Genomic DNA, 21,239 nt, shown 5'->3' with positions numbered 1-21,239 from the left:
GGGATCTAATTTTGATCATATTCTTTTTCATACAGGAAGTGCAATCTCAAATGTCAGCAAGAATGTTGTCTTTAAATTTCAAAGACGTCATCCCAAAAGAGTTTGGAGAAGCGCCAAGGTATTATCAAATGAGATGTGATATACATTCAGTAATTGTATTACAAGTACCATATGCAGTATTATCTTCATGTTGTAAACTTTGTTGTGATTAATTTCCTGAAAATCTTAATGGTTCTAGTGTCAGACTTACCTTTACTGATCAATTTATTTAAAATTTTCATAAACACATCATGCAACATATTCTGGCGTCCACTCAAAGATGTGAAATGTTGTCATTACAAGTTGTGAACATGAATGAAAAGTGATGATAATGTAGATTTTTTTAATGTTATTTACTGAACACATTGTTGTTAATGTTTCTTATCAGAATCATTCCATGTTATATGATACAAGACAACAATAGTCATCATGTGTACGTGTTAGAAGAAAAATTAAAAGGAAAATTTGTTAAGTACATGAATAATGACGGAAGAGTATACAAAGATTTAATTGAGACAGAGCATGGCAAAAAAATATCAGCTTTTTGCCATTTTGTATATCATAAGTACAACCGTAAATTGATGGTGGCTGATCTGCAAGGTTTGTTTTATTTTTAAATTTATTAATGAATCATGATGTGTAGATGATTGTATGTTGCTGAACACTGCTTGACGCCTTTTCAAATCTTGGTAGTATTTTATTGTCCTATATTTCTTTAATAGAACAAATAGTACAGACTGACATGTTAATGTTTTGTTACAGGCGTTGGTCTCTCACTGACTGACATTTCAATGGCAACTTGGGAAGTTGGTGATTTGGAAACACAAGAACTGTAAGCTTATGTTTTGTACCGTCACTATCTCATTATGTATAGTGAAGTTATTAAAATATTTTTGTTTACTTCTTGTTGGGTTCCCAAAAGTTTTAAGGTTAAACACATATTTGATTATTTACATATAGTTATAGTACTTTTTTTTTATATATATTTTCACTCGCAAAATCTACACTAAATTATTATTTTATTATTATTACATAACCAAAATAATATGTGCTAAGCATTAAGTCACAGTACTCTGCTTATACTGTTCATCAGTTATATTACATATTATTATACATCTGTCACCGTAACGCCATAATTTACAGCGTGTTGTAATTTTGCGGTATTTTACAGGGTATTTTCATCCTTCCATATATATGGAAATGTGAATTCCAAATATGGTATGATTGCGCGCGTAAGCGTCCTCTAATAATAAAAACAAACATGGCTGCCACCGGGGTTTGGCTGGACTCGATCCACACAAAGAAGTTAGCAGATTCTGTTTTTGGATTTCTGCATTCCCATGATGTATCTTAGGAAGTAAAAGATGTATAATAATAAGGTTATTTTGAAGATACCTCAAAGTATGCACTCAGACAGTATGCTGTTGCACTGTACTGTCTTCTTGCATACTTTGAGGTATCCTCGTAATAACCTCATATTGTATTTCATAGTTTAGCACTACAATATATAACCTTGTAAATTAACATATTTTGCCTCTCAGAATTATACCTTGCCATTCCATTCACTCATTTCTAGAATATGCAACCACAATAGTTACAATCAAAATAATTGTTAAATTTTTTTATGCTAGGTACTTTGGATGTGACAACATGTCACAACAAGCTTTAAACAATTTTTGCCAGGAGCATACCTGCAACAGCTATTGCAGACTCTTGAAACTGAAAGGTATATTTAGTTCATTTATGTCTTTATAAAAGTGAGTAACAGAAGCTATACATACATGTACACTAGTAATCTGCTAATGTTGACATTGTACATATGTAAATCACCCTAGCTCTGAAAATGCATTATTCTGGTAGTACAGGAAATAAAGATGAGATTATGTTCATCATGGAGGTATAAACAGTTTATACCTCCATGGTTGGATACACTTTCACTATTTATAAGTGACTATCCCTTACAAAAGTTTCCTATAGGATTTTTATAATCTTATAGGATTTTAAAAAATCCTATAGGACTTTTCATGAAATCCTATAGGACATGTATAGTCCTATAGGACTTTATGTAAATTCCTATAGGAATCAACAAGTCCTATAGGACTTTACACTGCCAGTCCTATAGGACTGGTGTGTGAGATCATAAGTCCTATAGGACTATACAATTCCTATAGGACTTTACACTGCCAGTCCTATAGGACTGGTGTGTGAGATCATAAGTCCTATAGGACTATACAATTCCTATAGGACTTTACACTGCCAGTCCTATAGGACAGGCGTGTGAGATCATAAGTCCTATAGGACTATACAATTCCTATAGGACTTTACACTGCCAGTCCTATAGGACTGGTGTGTGAGATCATAAGTCTCATAGGACTATACAATTCCTATAGGACTTTACACTGCCAGTCCTATAGGACAGGCATGTGAGATCATAAGTCTTATAGGACTATACAATTCCTATAAGACTTTACACTGCCAGTCCTATAGGACTGGTGTGTGAGATCATAAGTCTTATAGGACTATACAATTCCTATAGGACTTTACACTGCCAGTCCTATAGGACAGGCGTGTGAGATCATAAGTCTTATAGGACTATACAATTCCTATAGGACTTTACACTGCCAGTCCTATAGGACAGGCATGTGAGATCATAAGTCTTATAGGACTATACAATTCCTATAAGACTTTACACTGCCAGTCCTATAGGACTGGTGTGTGAGATCATAAGTCTTATAGGACTATACAATTCCTATAGGACTTTACACTGCCAGTCCTATAGGACAGGCGTGTGAGATCATAAGTCTTTTAGGACTATACAATTCCTATAGGACTTTACACTGCCAGTCCTATAGGACTGGTGTGTGAGATCATAAGTCTTATAGGACTATACAATTCCTATAGGACTTTACACTGCCAGTCCTATAGGACTGGTGTGTGAGATCATAAGTCTTATAGGACTATACAATTCCTATAGGACTTTACACTGCCAGTCCTATAGGACTGGATATTTCTACATGTAGAGTAAGTTACCTAGATTCATATCACTCCCCTACAAAAATATTGTATACTATCATAAGATGTCAACATTTTTTTCAAATTGAACTTTAGTCAATCTCATTACAATCAGTTGTATTGTACGGCATGTTTTTTATTGCATTTATATTTGTTTTTATCCATCTTGCATCTTCAAAAACTCCCAGTATATTAAGATAAAATTTTACTTAATCAGATTGATATACGTTATTTCTATAGACTTTTAAAAGTGTTGTCAGCACATTTTTAAAAAAATATAAACAAATACTGATGAAAAATCATTTGTAAAAAATTAAAAATATCCATTTTTAGTTTAATTTCCTTTCAACTTTCCAAATGTCTATTTTTATCACACAAAAACAGATAGTCTCTAGTTTTTCACTGAATTGTTAAAACTTCATAAAAAGATTTGAGTAATTTTAGAACAAATAACATAGACATGCACCTCAAATTGTTTTATTTTCACTTGTGATCTATGTTTTTCTTTGCTATGTCCTAAACCTGAGGAGTTGTCACGCAACACGTGTTTGAATTTGATGTAAATAAACAATCTGTTGTATATGCCACTTAGGACTCAAGTTTCAAGGACACGCTTGCGACAACCCCTCCGCTTTAATATGTCGAGCACAAAGAGAACTTTCAAAAATTTAACAGGGACTACCAGTATGTCATTTTCAATGACTTGTTTATTATGTTATATTTCTTGTTTCTCATTTGTGATTAGATTAAAACTATTTGTTACGATTATCTATTTGTATGTTTACAAATTGTCTGCGGTTAGGTCGGTTATTACTACTTTACCTATCTATTTCTACAGACATGGAGCCACTTGTGGATCTTATTGATGAGCAATTAAAAGGTGAAGGTTTGGACTGTGAGTCAAACATTATTGTAAGTACTTCTCATGATTGTATTATGTTTTATTATAATATTTTGATTATGTGTTATAGAGCTGTGTGTTAAGTTATTGCATTCCTGATCACCCCCAACCAGCATTGAGCATTTAATTGGTTCTTCTATGCAGCTCAGTCCCATAATGTACCTGGTAATCAATAAACACTTGTAAAATTGACAGTGATGATTGTATGTTGTACATGTCTTCTTTTTTGAATTTGGGCAAAATGGAATGATTTATTGTTCAGAACTTTTCTCAAATATACTTGCAAATTATTGTGTACCATGTACACCTTTAAAACTTAATGGCACTATTGCCGTAAGGGTTAAATCTTATTACACCTTCAAATGTAAAAGTTGAATGACTAGCATGAGTCACAATTGTTTATAAAGATCAAGAACTGTTTCTTGCAGTTTCCATACCTAGATCAATTTCATGCTCATCATATAAATACCATATGTTAACAATGGTACAGAGGCTAGCATGTTTGTCTCATATCAGAGAGATTGTGGGTTTGTAGCAGTATACAGTTTGCCCTGCTTTCTAAACACATGGTAACATAAACATTTGTCGAAAGTGTAATAACATCAATGTCCAGAAAGAAAATCATAGCATAGGATACAATCTATAATATAAGCTTTCGGTCATTTATATTATTTCATTTGAACTGTGGTTTAAATTTAAAAAAAAAATTGCTATATAGGAATGGCCTCAATTTTTGTATATGATATACCTGCTAAATTGTGATGAATCAAATAGAATGACGGGACTGTTATTTTTAATTCATTCAACATGCTACAAGCAAAATAAAGATAAAGATTCTTATTTATACACATATTATTTTTCAAAGCAGGGTTTCCGAAGTCCAGATAAGATCGTTGATTGAGTTCTCAGTACAGCGGAACAAATCTTTATTACTTGACGCCTGATTTACACTGGTGCCTGGATCTGAAGAACCATTCACAATCATTGAATTTCAACAAAACTATAGTGCTCCACTCCACATATGTGATTAAATTTGTGTTGAAACTATGCATGTTAATTGCCTCATCTGCCAATAAAAGTCAGTGTATAGTTGCTAGGGTATAACCTACAGACATAAGTTTGTGATTGAGGTCTGTGAAGGTTTATTATCAATTTGCATAATAATTACCCGATTTACAGCTTTTGGATACAGTCCAAAACTGTAGAATGGAACGATCAAGTTCAAATTCACACATTAGACATTATATTGGAAAATTGTTCATGCATTTTTGTTGCAATATCTAATCCAAAATGGCTGACCGACAAAGGCTGACCTTTGTAAATGGTTTTACAGAAGTAAACAAATCTCAGCTGACAAACTTATTGTTTATTTCTTTACCATGTTTTTGTTGCCTCTAGTACACTCTGCATTAGAAAGTCTTTGATTTCATTTTCTAAATAACTCTTTAACTGTTCAAAATGTGCATTTTCCAACCTTTGTACCTTTCAAATACAATACTGAGAACCAAATAACTACTAAACACATACCCATATGTTTCTATTATTAGTCCCGTTCGGACGAAGTCTGAAAACGGGGACTTATAATTCGGTCTCCGTCTGTGCGTCCATGCATGTGTCCGTCTGTCCGGAGTCATACTTCAGAATCCTTTGGACCGATTCAGTTCATTCTTTGCATGTGCCTAGTACTTTATGTGGGAAATATGCACATGCAGTGGTTTAGCGATTTGATTCAAAATGGCCGACTGGCAGCCATCTTGTTTTTTGAAAATGATGTATTTTGGACATGCTTTGTCAGTTTTCATTCAAACTTGGTAGATGTTAGAATACATGTCCATGACAATTTCTTTCGCAATTATATCAAAGATGGATGACTGGCAGGCATCTTGTTTTTTTTTTTAAATGTGGTATCTTGGAATGCTTTGTCAGTTTTCATTCAAATTTGGCACATACTTTATACATGTTAGGATACATGTCCATGACAATTTGTTCCAAAATCGGATCAAGGATGGCCGATTGACAGCCATCTGATTTTTTGGCCTTACTACTATATTTCCAAGATTTATGTACCATTTTCATTCGTATTTGGCACATACATCATACATGTCAAATTGTTTCATAATCAGATCAAAGATGGCAGAATAACGACTGTTTTTATTTTTGGCCTTATTACTATATCTCTGTCACCCATGTATCATTTTCATTGATATTTAGCATGTCATAAATGTATACATGTACATGTCAATTCAATTTGATCAAATATGGCTGACTGGCGGCCATCTTGTTTGTTTAAAATGTGACAACTTGGACATGCTTTTACTTGTGATCTATGTTTTTTCTTTGCTATGTCTTAAACCGGAGGGGTCGTTACACAACACATGTTCGAATTTGATGTAAATAAACAATCTGTTGTATACGCCACTAGAAACTCTAGTTTCAAGGACATGCTCGCGACAACCCCTCCACTTTTATATGACAAGCACAAAGAGAACTTTCAAAAATTTAATGGGGACTGTGTAATTTTATTTTAAGTCCAGTTCCTGATATGTTATATATTCTAAAACATTTTACCACATCAAATGTTGGAAATATCGCTGAAATTGTTATGGAATTTGTTTTATATACGAGATACATACTCATAGTATTACATGAATAAAATGACACATTTGTTTAAACAAACTCCATTTTAATGTGTTACATATTCATTGAAATAAATTGTTCATGCAAGTGAATGTGTTTGTTTATTGATCTCAGAAGTACACCTACAAACTGTTGTAATTTGTTATTAAATAGCGTGTCAAACTTGGTTAGAATAAATCCCTTATTTTATTGCTACCTTATTGTGACTTGTGTGGAATACATGTATGTTAACCTGCACTGTTTTTAAGTCTCTGCTGAATGAGTCCAAAACATTGATTTGTTTTCATTTGACCTTCAGCAACATTAATTATATTCTATCAACATCTTTCATTGTTTACAATTAAGAGTATAAAAACTAGACAGGGACTATGTCATTGACAATGACTTGTCGTACACTAAACTGCACCCTTACTAGTCATTGTGTAAACATAACACCAACCAATAGTAGGTAAATTAGCTATAAAGAAATGTGGCATAGTCACAAGATATATTGTTTATTAATAGGCTAACATTCTGGAACACAAGTGAAGGACAGAATTTGTACATGAATTAATCATATTGGAGATTTCAGTAATATCGACTTTAATCACTGGCAATTAATACATGGGAAATAAACTTCTGTCAATAAATATAATCAACTTGAAATGATCAGATTAGGGTATAGTGGCTTTATAAGATTGACACAAAAATGAAATGACTGATTCGATGACCATACATGAACACTGTAATTCAGTTTTGAATAGTTAAACTAGGTAACTGCCATCTGAAGTAAACTAATTTTAAAAACTGTAAACAAATAAATATTAAACTGTGTCCACTACTGCAGACTGATAAAAATATACCTGATTAAATCCTGTGATCAGTTTAAACTAATTTTGACTGATGGTGAATCAAACTTTACAAAAAACTGCTACTCGCCGAAAGTCACTTCAGTTTCAGATGACTATATATATATACCACTTTATTGTAACCAGTCAAAATTGGTATTTTAGAAATCTTCAGGTTTAAAAAATATAGATTGACAGTGAACTAAGAAAGTTTACATACTGTTCACTAATACTAAAAACAAATAATTTTAGACAGATTTTGAAGTATTTTCACCACAATATGTGCTTAAATCAGCATTCTGTTGAATTTGAAGGTAAAACCATGGCTAATGGTTTATACTATCTATGTACATGTTGACGCAAAATGATCTCTAAGTTCAAGATAACATTCTCTTGCATTTGAAATGTTAACATCCAAATTTAATTGTTTAACTTTCTCTCTAAAATCTTCCGGTAGATAACCATCTGTATGTTCATAAAAATTGTGTCTTCTTTCAATTTCATCAATGTCTGACTGACGAGGTTTGAAACCACATTCAATTCCCCCTAAAATAAATAAAGGTAATCGATAATATGTGGTGCCTGTATGAATCAATTATTGGAATTTCAGAGTATTAAGTAGTGGTAATCTGATTGGTCCTTGCAAGCAGTATCACAAAATACGCCAATATCTAAAGTTATTGCTGGTTTTACACAATATGCCTTGAACTATATTAATTTTAATAACTCTTGTAGTTTCAGATAATGAGAGCAACATAATTTCAAAATAGACAATTTCTTTTATGCAAATCACTGCTCTACTATGTTTTGAATCTGTGCTCATAACAAATTAAATGAAAATGACTACAGTCTTTTAATAAATCTTATATTCCAGGTCCACTTATCAGATATATCTCCTTCCTATATATTGAACAATATGTCAACTGACATTGCATATATAACAGTTCCCATGCCCAGAATAAAGTCGTATTGCTTTTTAAAAATATACCGGTACTCAATTGTATTATTATAATAGTTCATATTCACCATGATTCTCAGGGAAATTATATATGTCCTCAGGAATACCACAAGGTCTTAGGACTCTATTTTGTTTACGTATACGATGTGTGTTCCATTCATCTACAAAATCATCCAACTCTTTCTTAATCAAAGGCATATATACAGCTGTGAGGCACATTCTAAGAGGAAAACAGCAAGATACATAGACTGTTTCAAGATGTGTTCAAATTGACTGACAGAGGAAAGCTGCAGAATGATTTGTATAGGTAATTATAATAATTTAGGTAGTAAGATAAAGGCATGTATACCTGCAGCCATAAACCAGTTATCACAGCAACCAAAGCTTCTACCTACATAATGTTTACATCATGATTAGGACACACAGTAATACAAATTTCATACAGACACTTCTACAATTTACACATTGTTGAATGAAATTGGAGACACTTAGGAGCCGAAAAAAGCAACATAATGCATCATACCTGTCGTTGCTGATATCAGGGTCATAAAGTTCACTGCATTCCAGGTCCTACAGGTGATGAGTGTGATATTTAATTATTTGGTAGGGTGTCATTAAATAAATGATAACTGCATAACTGTGAATTTTACCACTTTGGTACAGATATATCATAATATATCACAATTTGGATTGTTGGCCTAGGGTAAAAAATATTGTCATAGTAGCCAATTGTTGATGCCAAGTAGATTTTTTTTTCTGTTGAGACAAACTATTTCACAAAAACTGTGAATTTGTAAATGTAAATAAAACTTCAATGATTGAAAAACCTGTTTTCTTATCAAACAAGTGTTCCAACAAACAATTCATAAAATACTTTGTGGATTTGTCTAAAGTACTACATTGATTGGTAATGGTTTCATACTTTCTGAACTCGTGGAACAATTCTGCTCACCCGTTTATGCATATATTATTTAACACTTTCTCAAAAACAGATTAACAATGGGGCAAAAAAAACCCATAAACTATTAATTAAAAACTAACAATGATTAATTGTATACATATTTTAACACAAAATAGTGCCAGTGTTATATTTGTTAAAATATGTACACATGTAAAAAATGCGCAAGTTGCATTCTATTTTAAACAGCAATCACTATAATGGTATTAAACTAGTCACCTACCCCTTGCATACATACAACAATTTTTAGTATAATCTCACCTTGAATTCATCTATCCAATATTGAGCATTGTATTTTCTTAGCTGTGCCCACCAGCTTTCTATACACTGTTAAAATAGTGTGAAGTAAAATAAATTAAAACAACCCTGTTTATGGATAAATCACATACAGGTGTGCTCCCAGGCATTAGAAAACAGAAAATTATTAATCCTTTTTTTTCAATTATTGTTGGTGGTGATATCTGCTTTCTAGACCCTGATAAGTATCATGAAACAGCTTTAACCATAATTTAATTATAAAGAAAGATAAATAGAAAAGACACTGTTCAAAGCACATGCTTTATAAATTTATCATACAATGTCTCAGAATGATTCTGTGCTTACCAATATACCGGTAATCACACAAATGTCACATGTGACCATCCATTATAAACACTTATTTAGTTTCTCATAATGATGTACTATTATTATGATAGTAGGTGTAGTATGATGACACATGATGGTACATTTTTCATTCAAGCTGTCTGTCTGAATATAATGTTATGTCTCTGCAATTATTGCACATGATTAATAAGCAGTTCTTTACAGCTATCTACTAGAATTGTAAATTGTGTATTCCATGCTTAATGTTTATAATATACACAAGCATTAGTCATTCAATTTCTCATGGTTCATAACAGTAAGATTTACACACGAACAATCATATACAAAAAAAATGTGATATATACTGGTGAGGAAATAACTAAGTTGCTTACTTGATTGGTTATTGAAGACCCGTATACATGTACATCCTTGACATCCGTATTTCGATGCAGAAACATCTGACATTGAGCAAGTAGACCAACTTCTGTTCCGGCATCAGACCGTGTTCTTCTTGGATAAACTAGGAATGCATTTATGATATCACTGATATCAGCTTTGTAGCTTTAAAAAGTTAAAACTGTCTAATAACTATCCATGTCACATCAATTAGTGTAGATGAACAAGAGATTATTTTCTATCAAGATGCCATATTATCATTATGTTAATTTCAATAAAACAAATCAATTACCATTTTCTGCAATTACAGTTTCCCAAAAATAGAGTGCAATACGATTTGGGCTTTTGTTAGAAAGGTGTACTCTCATCCACAAGATTTTTCTTGAAAAGGAATCAATGCATCCATGTACTGCAAAGGGAAATTTATTCCGTTTATATCCAAGCAATTTGTCATAGCCGTCTAAATGCCAAGACCAGTTTGGTCCCTACAAAGAATATAAAAGGTATACCAGATGCCTAAAATTACTATGTGTTCAAACAGTAGAACATGCAATTTAATAGCATAATTAAGTTATAATGTTTGATATGGAATAAATGTGATTTTTTTAAGAAAGCATTTTTTATGAAATGCATTGGTAGCAACCAGTAAATTACTTGTATTTAGTTACCTTTGAAAAAAAACGTCGCCTTTCCCCTATCTGTAATCTGCCACAGCGTCTTTTAAGCATCGCACTATAGTTCTGCTCCACCATGATAGCTTCAACTTGATCTCTGTGAAACAATTAAATGCAGCAATATCATTATTTTGAAAATACGATATAACATTAGGAAAACAATGAACAGTTACATGGAACAACAATTTTCATATCTATATACTAGACACAATATTATGGATGTCAACATCATATGTCATGAATGAAGATACCTTTTAACTAGCATATGGTGATGTTGTCTCAATCGCTGGTACATTCTTTTTATTCCAACAAGTTTTCTAGCTGTTTGCAATTCTTTCTGAAAAAAAAACAAAACATTCATATGCTGTGTCAAACTATACTCAATTATAATAAAGTACAAAATGTAGTTTGTTTAGTATAACATTATTTTATCCGACCTCATACATCATATGATTGTTTAAATTATTATGATGAAAAACTATGCTTACTTGCACTGCTCTTCGAACATTATCAGGTGTATATTCTCCATGCCTTTTAATATTCCAATCTTTCAAGCGTCTTTTTAATGTACTAAGACTAAAAACAATTATTAAGAATTGAAGAGAAACAAAGATTATTCTTTATGTGCAGAGTAAATGATTACACATTTCTAACATTTAGACATACTAACTTAAAGATAAAACAATCCAATGTCTAGCAGTAAAACCCATAAACATTTATTACCTCCAGGAAACACAGTAATCTTTTTGCAAATACAACAACAGTGTCATGTTGTCTTTACCGCGCTCCACAAGTGTTCGTAAATAATCTTCCATGTCTGAAATAAAAAAAAAATATGTTGTATTTCAAATTTATTCCAAGTGACTTGATACCGAACATGCCAGTGTTCTTATTAGTTACATTTAACGGCAACGGTCAAAAGCATCAACATATTCATTACGTGATAACACTTCATAATATACACGTAAATGTAGTATTTTGATAATCTTGACACCAGAGGGCGTAAAATCAATAATAAATGTTACCGGTAATTTTGCATTACTACCCATTCTCCGGGCACAGTCGACTGGCCACCGTCACCACTAAATCTTTATACATATTATAGTAGTATTAATTTAAGAATGGACTAAATATCACTGAAATATTGTTGATATACTCCGTTCGTATTTAACGTATTGCCTGTCGATTGTAACATAACACTCTCCAACACTGGCGGATTCATCCAAGTACTTCACATTACGGCTGGTAGCCCTGCGTACAGTGCTGTGTGTACGGGGACGCGTTCGGTTGATAGATGTCCCCACTATCAACCGAACGCGTCCCCTTACACACAGCACTGTACGCAGGGCTATACGGCTGGCAGCCTTGTCTATGAATTTCAAATAAGTACAATGCATCAAACTCGCCATCAATATAAGCGTGTATTCTTGAAATGCGCTCACGATAAAAAATTATGTTAATTCACCTGTACCTAATAGTTTTGCATCCATAACCAGCACAGTAATAATATAGATAACACGAATACGCTTCGCTACTCTGAGGTGCGAAAATGGAACTCCCCTATTGGTCGAGCTGTATAGGTCATGGATCAGGGGTCAAGGGTCAAAGCGCAACAAATGAAAATGCAAGTCAAAATCACAATGCAGGCCAAAATCCCAGTGCAAGTGAAAGTGAAAATGCAAATGAGAGTCGAAATACAAGTCAAAATCCCAATGCAAATGAACTTTTAAATGCAAATACAAGTCAAAATCTCAATGCAAACGAACTTTTAAATGCAAATACAAGTCAAAATCCCAATGCAAATGAACTTTTAAATGCAAATACAAGTCAAAATCTCAATGCAAATGAACTTTTAAATGCAAATACAAGTCAAAATCTCAATGCAAATAAAGTTTTAAATGCAAATGCAAGTCAAAATCCCAATGAAAGTGAAAATTCAAATGCTAGTTACGGTAAAATCTCAATGCAAATGACTTTTTTTAAATTCAAACACAAATCAAATCCCAATGCAAATGACTTTTTTTAAATTCAAACACAAATCAAATCCCAATGCAAATGAACTTTGAAATACAAGTCAAAATTCCAATACAAGTATAATTCTAAATGCAAGTCTCAATCATTTCTCAATGCAAAAAAATTCAAGTCAAAATTTCAGTGCAAATAGACTTTTGAATAGAAATGTAAGTCACAATTTTAATTTAAGTCAAAATCTCAGTGAAAATGCCAATTGAAATTAAATTTTAAATGTAAAAGCAAATAATAGAATGGCAAACGAAAAGGGGTAGTCGTGACCCTCCTCGGTTGCCGTACTCCACTTTAAACAGGTATTCTGCCATATTTTTAGATTGATACTGGCGAAACGAAATGCGTCTTTCAGCACTTACCAGCCACGTGTTCTAGTCGTCTCTTTTTTTATTTGGTGTGGCGACAGTGAAGACCGCTGTCTGGTTTATTATATAAACAACTCTTTGATTTTACCGCAACTTTGATAATATCTGGAGCAACTTGTAAACATTTACTCGCAATGTTACAAAACAACTTTAGTAGTGTTTTAACATTTTATACAAAGTCAACGTTCGAGGTTTGGTGGAAACTACTGTAATTCGGGCCACATAATCTTGTTTATGTTTGTCCTTTCTCCCACAGAATATGTAATCACGACACGGTTCACCGACTAAACAGCCATCTTTGTTACGGTTTCCAGGAGCTTTGTGGCCTTTGCGATGGCAAATTTGGCACGTACTTCTGATGCTAGTACCAACAGGCTCAGGCTCTTGAACGGGGCGATCCAATTCGGCCCTCTGTGACGCTATCGCCATTTTCTCGTCTTTTAAACATGAAATTTCTTTCACGAGGGCGTCTTCTTTCTGTTTCTTCCAATTCTTGGGGCGATTGCAATTTTCGGCAATATTTCCAAATTCCAACTGTTTAGGTCGGCTACCAGTTATAGATTCGGAATTACCTAACCGATTTGGTGCTGGTGAACAACCCTATGTGATTATAACTTTTATACGGAGGTAATCGGCATTGGGCACGGTCTTGGCACATCGAAACATGTCCTGCATGTCAAAGTCGCAGTCCGACAATGATACGGAGATCCCTTCATCATTTTCATATCTTATTTGAAAGACACTGTCTGCTAGCCTTGTTACGTTACTTCTAATGAACCGTTCAAACTCACTGTATGTTTTCATACATTCGGAATATCGTTGCAAAACACGAGATCTGAACGATATTTGAAACTGGTACATGGTGACGGTACATACTGATACTAGTATGTAAAACTATATAAGTAGAAGATTCCTGGGAAAGACTGACTGGGCGCTGTATGGCAAACTGGCAATGGGACATGCCATTATGCGCAAACGCGACACTCACAATGATAATATTTTTAATAGGACTGTGTATAAACCCATTGACAACATCTCAACAAACTAACAATCGAAGGAATTTACTTTTAACGTTTCTTGTTAATATTCATTTCCAGTTTTATGTTCGTATTATATTTCTTCCAAGTGTTACACAGCAATGATTGTTATACCTACAAAGCAATGGAATATTCAACTACCCCTGTTCCTCGTGCCCACACATCAAAGGCATACCGCGTCCGGTGTTTTGTTTTGTCACTGTCACGTGACAGTGTATGTAACTTTATTGCGTCTACAACGGTTGTTGGGGCTTATTTATCTTTATTATAGCCATTCCAAAGTTCAAACATTATGCAATCATCCGCCAAACATTAGTTGCAGGTACTTGCGTGTCTGTTGAAAACACTAATTTGAGCAGCGTCTTTCTGAAATTTTGATCTTTTGAAAAGCTGCGATGACGTATCAAGTTCTATAGGCAAGTCTAGGATTACAACAGTGTTCATTATTTTGTATCTCTGCAGACGTTCCTTGAAAATCCAGACCATCCAGATCTACTGCCAGTTGATAAACAGTTAGGACGTGTTCAGAAGTTTTATGAGCCAATGCGTGGTATGGAGTTGCCGAAACTAGCATCAATATTGGTCATTGGTAAGAATCAGTCTCAGTTGATGATAAATTAGGATTTGAAATTCATCTGTCCACAGGGACAGGCAATTTCCTCATTTACCTATCCCACTAAAATCTGCTTGTAATGAGACAGGTTGATTGGCCATAATTTTAATTTTAAATACAATGGTCCATTTCTGAAACTCTGATCAGTGCACAACGCTCTAAAATGCTCATCAACTGACTTTCCACCATAGAACACAAACATTAATGTATGGGCAAAGTGAGATGTTCATGGATATGTAACAGCAGAAAAAAAAATTATGTGAATCATAGATGTACTCCAAAAACAGCAAATTGTGAATTAAGTTAAGCTTAAGGTAGCGAGAAGGTTTTCGAATAAAACATTCTCTGTCTGTTGTCTCGTTCAGAACAGTAATTTAGCTTATATATTTCAAAAGACTAAGTATAGAGGTATAAGTTCGCACAAACTGGACAGTCATTGTTTACATAATTATCACGTGACATCAAAAATGGCGAACCTTGTAAAAATGCGAGAGCACACTGCGGAATTTACGTCATGCATTGTCCGTAATCAAGTCCATTGAAATGTGTCCCCGGTAATCAAGACCTATTATTCCGATTTCTATGCAGGTTTTTTTTTTTCCCCAAATTATTTCATACTTGGCACCTTTAACAGACTATTATTCTGTGACAAAGCATTTTCTTTAAAAACCCAGACATATTTCGCACCATCATTATCTTTTGAACGATAACTGCGAGTTTGAATGTCCTAGTCCGAACGCATTTCATTTGGCGGCGGTCCCAATGAGTCGTACTCAGTCAAAACCTCAACTCGAGAAAAACGCGAAAAACAGTTTTGGTTAATGAAACACACTAGATTTGCTACATTATTATAAATATACACTAAAAATGGCCAAAAATATTAACCTCTGATATCATAGAACTCATAAAGAGTGTCAGATAATGAATAATTTCATGCTCGAGCGTGAAAAATGAAGAAAACTGCTGGCATTTGAGTCCGTACTCCAGGAACGTTCGGGTTTCCATTGTTATGCAAACGCACAACGAGGGATAACCCTCTGACAAACAGTACTGTCCCACTGTACACGCTGGCAGTTTACAAACAGGCTAATCCTTCAAGTGTCTCTGATAAGAGATCTAATCAAACGGTTTTCATGGTGAAACAAAATGGCCGATGTTTGAAAAAAAATGCTGTTTCAGACTGCGACACTGAGTGGCAGATTTTCTTTGCCTCGTCTGTCAACGCTTTCTTTTCTTCGCCATTGCGTTATAAAAAATGGTATTAGTAAAATAGATAATTGACTTGGAAAATAATACGATTTAAAAGAAAGTTATACAGTACTTATTTCGCACATGGAGGTAAAAAGAGGAGTCACAGCCAAAATAATCCTTCTAAACTTCTTTTGTTTTAGACAAGTTTAATCCTATAATTCCCTTTGTCTTATCGTCCTTTCACCCCAGGATCGTCGCCGACGCGTCATTTAGTCTCAAGCGTTGCTGCGCACAGTACACATTCCAAGGTCTTGTTTTATGGTGTCGCAGTAAATCTTAAAGGACATAAATCATGCGCAGATCTTTTATACGTAGAGGAATCGTGTTTGTGAGAACGGGAACGTTGGAATTTTGAAAATTACAGAATTTCTTGTTAAGTTTATGTAATTTTTCGTTTTTCAGCACATTTTCCGTTGTATTTTTGAATCGGCAATATTGTAATGTTTCAAAACCTTGCTGTAACTGTTTTTAGTCCACAATAAAGCTCGTTTAATGATCATTGCAATGGTGCATGGCATGGACCGCACCGCGTTGTACCAGAGACTGAATTTTGAGGTTCGAAATGACGCTTTTTGAAGTTTATATCCCTTGTATGTTCTACTTCCTACGGCAGTGCGTCAACAAGAAATTCGCTGCATTTTTTTTGTTTTCGAGCAATCGTTTCGTTCACAGCATATGGAAAACAATTTTTCGTCTGTAATATGCTCTTCGATTTCGTTTACGTCTTCTGAATTGAAGGACATAGCAGTTTCAGCATCGTAGTCAAACTCGTGCGCGTTACCCATTATCGCCATATTTGTTCATAAGAATTTGACAGAATTGTCACGAAAATCACCGAGTGCTGCCGAAGGCGTCCGTAGTATGCTAATTCACGGTAATCCTCACTGCGCTAAGAGGAAACTGTTCTCCTTGATCCGTTCGGCAAATAAACTCCCTGATCTATGTACAAACAGCGGCGACCATCCTGGTACCTTTGATCTAAGCTTGGCTGTGACTCCTTCTCTTTTTACCTCCATGTTTCGCACAACCTCCCGCCCGCTTTCGCTTTCCAATCACCTTTTTCACTCGCTCTTGCGACCGATTGTTGAATTCGACCGGACAATTTCCGCTTTATTTTTGACCGCGCAAACCCCGAAATATCACCGCCCGCTCGCTTGCGCGCATTTGAAATTAGGATTAATAGAAAAATTTCCGAGGTTCACATTGTCTTATAATTGTCTTTCTGGTTGTTATGAATGTTCAACAGCTGACAAAAGTTCAAATACTTTTTGTTTTAACTATCTATAATTATATGCACGCAATCTGACCCTTTGACCTTGATTTGGCTTGGACTGAATATTTTATTTTGAACAATATTCTGACGTGAAATACAAAATGTATTTCAACACAAGTACGACATGTTGTCTGGGTTTTCTTTCCTGATTGTTGAGTCTTCGCAATGTGTTTTGTATAATTATTGTTGTTTTTCCCCCCGAGGCAAAGACAAGCTGAAGGACCATGAAGCTAAATGGCAGTTTCATGCAAGGGCTGAGTGAAAGGAAATATTTCTAAGCCTAAAATAAAACCTTATATTACACCTCTTTGTGTATTTGTTAATTTAACATATGTTTTTAATGAAAGTATGTCTGTAAATATCTAAAAAAAATCTCGTTTTCGTTGATAATTTCGATTGTTTGGAATGTCTGTTTACCATGTCCCAATAATTTGTTTGGAATGTCGATCCCAGTTGGTTTCTCCATACTGAGTTTAGGAAGGGCGTCGATCAACACAATCAGCCGAAACGGGACAAACATTTACCCTAATTCATGGGGATCATGTCCGTAATTTGTGGGCTGAGACCCCAAATAATTTAACAAGTACTATTATTATTATAATATATATTTTAATTACATGGCAAAACTACAACAGATCTGGAGTTGTTCGCGGTGAAACAACCGTCTTGAAGTCGATGCAACTTCAACTAGCCATTTCTTACCTTGAAATAAAAAAAAAACTAAAAATTCGAAGAGCATCGGGAAAAATATTAATAATCATTCTTATCAATCGCTTGCTTTATTTTATTCGAATCCACGAAATTCACGAGTTTTTTGACATTTGTTGGCAACTTCCGCTCTAAAAAGGATTGAAAATGTGGGTGTGGTTCTTTTGCGAGGTCCTGTTGATAATACCATGGAGGTATTTTACCTCCATGATAATACGGACAAATATGGTTCTGTGACCCAGGTTGTGCTCCGATCATGTGATTTTCAACCAATCAATGATGTTGTAACAAAGCATATTTAACGCTAATTGAAAGGTCGTCGTACCATCTAATTTCCGGCGTCGATTCACATAGTGTTTTTGTGCTGTGACCGGCTTCAAAATTCGCTGAAAAACATCGGTATATTTTGACAAACGGATGGAATTTGACCTCAGTTCAAAAAGAAAATACTAGGCTTAGATACATTAGAGTCCACGGCGAATCAGTTTTCTCTGCAAGTTGGGAAATAAAGTAAACCAGAGTAGGGTCGATGATTTTCAGCCCTGAAGGACTTCCGTGTGAATCCTGAGTTACGAATTGTTCATCGACTGGCCACCAATTATTTATGACTATAACTAAATTTGACACGTTTTTTTAAGTCCAATAAATTATTCATACATGTCAAGCTCTGCTCTATTTTTTCAGGGCATGTGGCCGTTTTTAGTCGAAAATATTTGTTGTGGGAACACTTTTACGGTACGGTATAGACTGAACTCATTCAATGATCGTGACTTATTTTTGATAATTGAATGTCAAATTTTACCAGACATGAACCGACGTGGATTCGGTATCGTTATTTTTGGAATTAATCATTAACATTTCCTCGTTTCTCTACTCTGTCAAAATGAGTTACCTATGCTTTTTTCACGTAACTGTCATTAAAATAATAAAAAATAGTACATCTAGAACAAGCACCCAAAACATGTAACAAGAGGTCACAGTTCAGTTGCTTTCATGATACAAGTGTCATACAACTACGTATTAGATTTGAGGTGTCGTTCAGAATTTAATAATAGTTAATACTAGTTGTATGTTCACACTTTACTATTAAAACCACCATTTCGACCACTCATGTGCCAGTGATCCGTGTTTGGGTAAGCGGTCGGTGTTTCAATGAGCGAGCTAGCGAAAAAAAATGCGATTAAAATGCGGTCGGTTTCCGGTCGGACAAGACCGCATGGTCGGAAATTAAGCGATAAGCGGTCGATGTAAAAGCGGAAAGTTGGGCGAAATGAGTACTGTATGCCCATGTTTCTCCGAAGTCTTGACTGACAATAATGCTGGCAATGGACGTTAGATAAACACGCATTGTTTGCGATGGAAAGCTTATCACCCGTTATATCAGAATCGTCGACAACAGAGTATACAGATAAGATGTTATCATTTAAACCCTTCCAAAAATAAACATTATGCAAATATGCATGAAACGGCAGTTGTAGTCTTTTCTTCTAGCGTTTTAAAACACTAATTTAAGCAACGTTATTTTGCAATTTCGATCTTTTGTAAACCTGGGATGATGTATCAAGGTCTGAAGTAACCGTTTTATCAATTTGTGAAAAATCAAGAAAAAAGTGAAAATTTCCCTTCTCGCTACCTTAAGGTAGCGGGACTATTATTTGCATACTTTTTTTCATCTTCTAATTGGGACCAAACGACTACAAATAGACCCAGGAAAGTATATATTTTTGGAATCGCCAGACTTCAAGCTTTTCAAAGGTGTGTTTGTCATGCCTGTATCTGCATTCTACGGTGCGTTACTTAATCAAAAGTGAAAAATTACTTTTTTTGTAAAAAAAATAATTACGCATTTATGCTGGCGATAATAAGTTTTGTTTTCACTTTTCCTAGTTGTTCAATAGTCTGGTAAATTGAATGTGTCTGATCAGTTTTATTCAAGCAACGCGTTTTGAAAAATAGTGTCCTGAATTTTAATTTCTGTTTTAGTCGCATTGACCCCAACTCAAATCACAACACATTGGTAAATAATCCATGAAATAGTTTGTCTGGACACATTCAAGTTCCTCTCATTGTCACCTTAAAGCTGTGAAAATTTGGTGTTAATCCAACGACAATAAGTATACGTTATTTTTTGTTAAAGACCTTGCATTTTGAAAAACAAACTCCTAGAAAACGTTGATGACGTCGATGAAGTCACAGCAAAGATTTTCTACCTTGTTTATCTGCACAAGCGATTTGTTTTCCCATCAAGGTCTGTTTTAACATGTGTAGGGGCATCCAATTGTGTAAGGCTATTGGAAACCCCCCAAAAAATAAAGGAATGGGATAGCTATAGTTCAATAAAACGGCAGATGAAAACACTAAAATCAATGATTTTTTTCAGTGGCTGTGTGACCTTGTCTGACACATTCATATGCAAATGACTAATCTGTGAAATAAACAGGAGCGGAGACAAACCACTCAAATGTTTGGAAACACTCATTGTGTGTCAGATAGCTACTGATAACACATCCTAACATTGCTTTGTCTTGAGTTTATCTTTGAAACTTATAAGCACACGGATTAAACCTGTGTTGTTGATTTTGGAAAACACTACTGAGGCTGCCTTGCTTCCCTTCAGAAAATCTACATTTTAACCAATTTACATGACATTCTATGTTATGTTGACTTTATCATATGAAAGTTTATAGTGCATTTCATCAATTAATAAATAAATGTGAAAATCGGAATTTTCAACACAAATAATAGTCTCGCTACCTTGAACATTAACAAAATGCCACTTTTACTAGTCACTGTCGCAAATAACTGAAATTCAGTTTTCAATTACACCCAAACTATAACATTTTGCATTGAAATACTTGATTTGTGAATGAAATTATTTATTTTGCATTGAGTGTTGTAAAAGTTTGTTGTAGGATGAAGCTCCATGTGTTTTAGCTCGCTGTCTTGACAGTGAATACTCAGTTTGTTCATAACTTCTTATTTG

General features: G+C 34.3%; 2 protein-coding genes across 5 annotated transcripts; one reads left to right on the top strand and one right to left on the bottom strand.

Annotated features, from left to right (window-relative positions):
* The first annotated feature begins 11 nt into the window (after nt 1-11).
* Nucleotides 12-6,789, top strand: LOC146725395 (transient receptor potential cation channel subfamily M member 7-like). Of its 2 annotated transcripts, none has more exons than XM_085496357.1 (6): nt 12-118; nt 428-639; nt 802-871; nt 1,671-1,765; nt 3,890-3,963; nt 4,821-6,789. In XM_085496357.1, the coding sequence occupies exons 1-6, from the start codon at nt 51-53 to the stop codon at nt 4,851-4,853; spliced, it is 552 nt and encodes a 183-aa protein (XP_085352483.1). In that variant the 5' UTR covers nt 12-50; the 3' UTR covers nt 4,854-6,789. The 2 variants fall into 2 exon arrangements, with proteins under 2 accessions (XP_085352483.1, XP_085352482.1); XM_085496356.1 differs by having other exon boundaries at nt 4,818-6,789.
* A 365-nt stretch (nt 6,790-7,154) lies between these two features.
* Nucleotides 7,155-13,283, bottom strand: LOC146725394 (uncharacterized). 3 transcript variants are annotated; one of them, XM_085496354.1, is made up of 11 exons: nt 12,456-13,283; nt 11,708-11,801; nt 11,473-11,560; nt 11,236-11,321; nt 10,979-11,081; nt 10,603-10,795; nt 10,307-10,434; nt 9,594-9,659; nt 8,898-8,944; nt 8,443-8,594; nt 7,155-7,962 (listed from the first exon to the last, which is right to left on the bottom strand). In XM_085496354.1, exons 1-11 carry the CDS (start codon nt 12,472-12,474, stop codon nt 7,760-7,762), a joined length of 1,179 nt encoding a protein of 392 aa, XP_085352480.1. In that variant the 5' UTR covers nt 12,475-13,283; the 3' UTR covers nt 7,155-7,759. The 3 variants fall into 3 exon arrangements, with proteins under 3 accessions (XP_085352480.1, XP_085352479.1, XP_085352481.1); XM_085496353.1 differs by having other exon boundaries at nt 12,450-13,253; XM_085496355.1 differs by lacking the exon at nt 7,155-7,962 and adding an exon at nt 8,724-8,765 and having other exon boundaries at nt 8,555-8,594; nt 12,450-13,156.
* Nucleotides 13,284-21,239: the final 7,956 nt, after the last annotated feature.

Source organism: Saccoglossus kowalevskii, unplaced genomic scaffold (genome assembly GCF_978046115.1).
Source record: "Saccoglossus kowalevskii unplaced genomic scaffold, keSacKowa6.1 SCAFFOLD_185, whole genome shotgun sequence".
NCBI lineage: Eukaryota > Metazoa > Hemichordata > Enteropneusta > Harrimaniidae > Saccoglossus > Saccoglossus kowalevskii.
The sequence above is the reverse complement of the archived record's forward strand: the minus strand, read 5'-3'. Positions and strand labels throughout refer to the sequence as shown.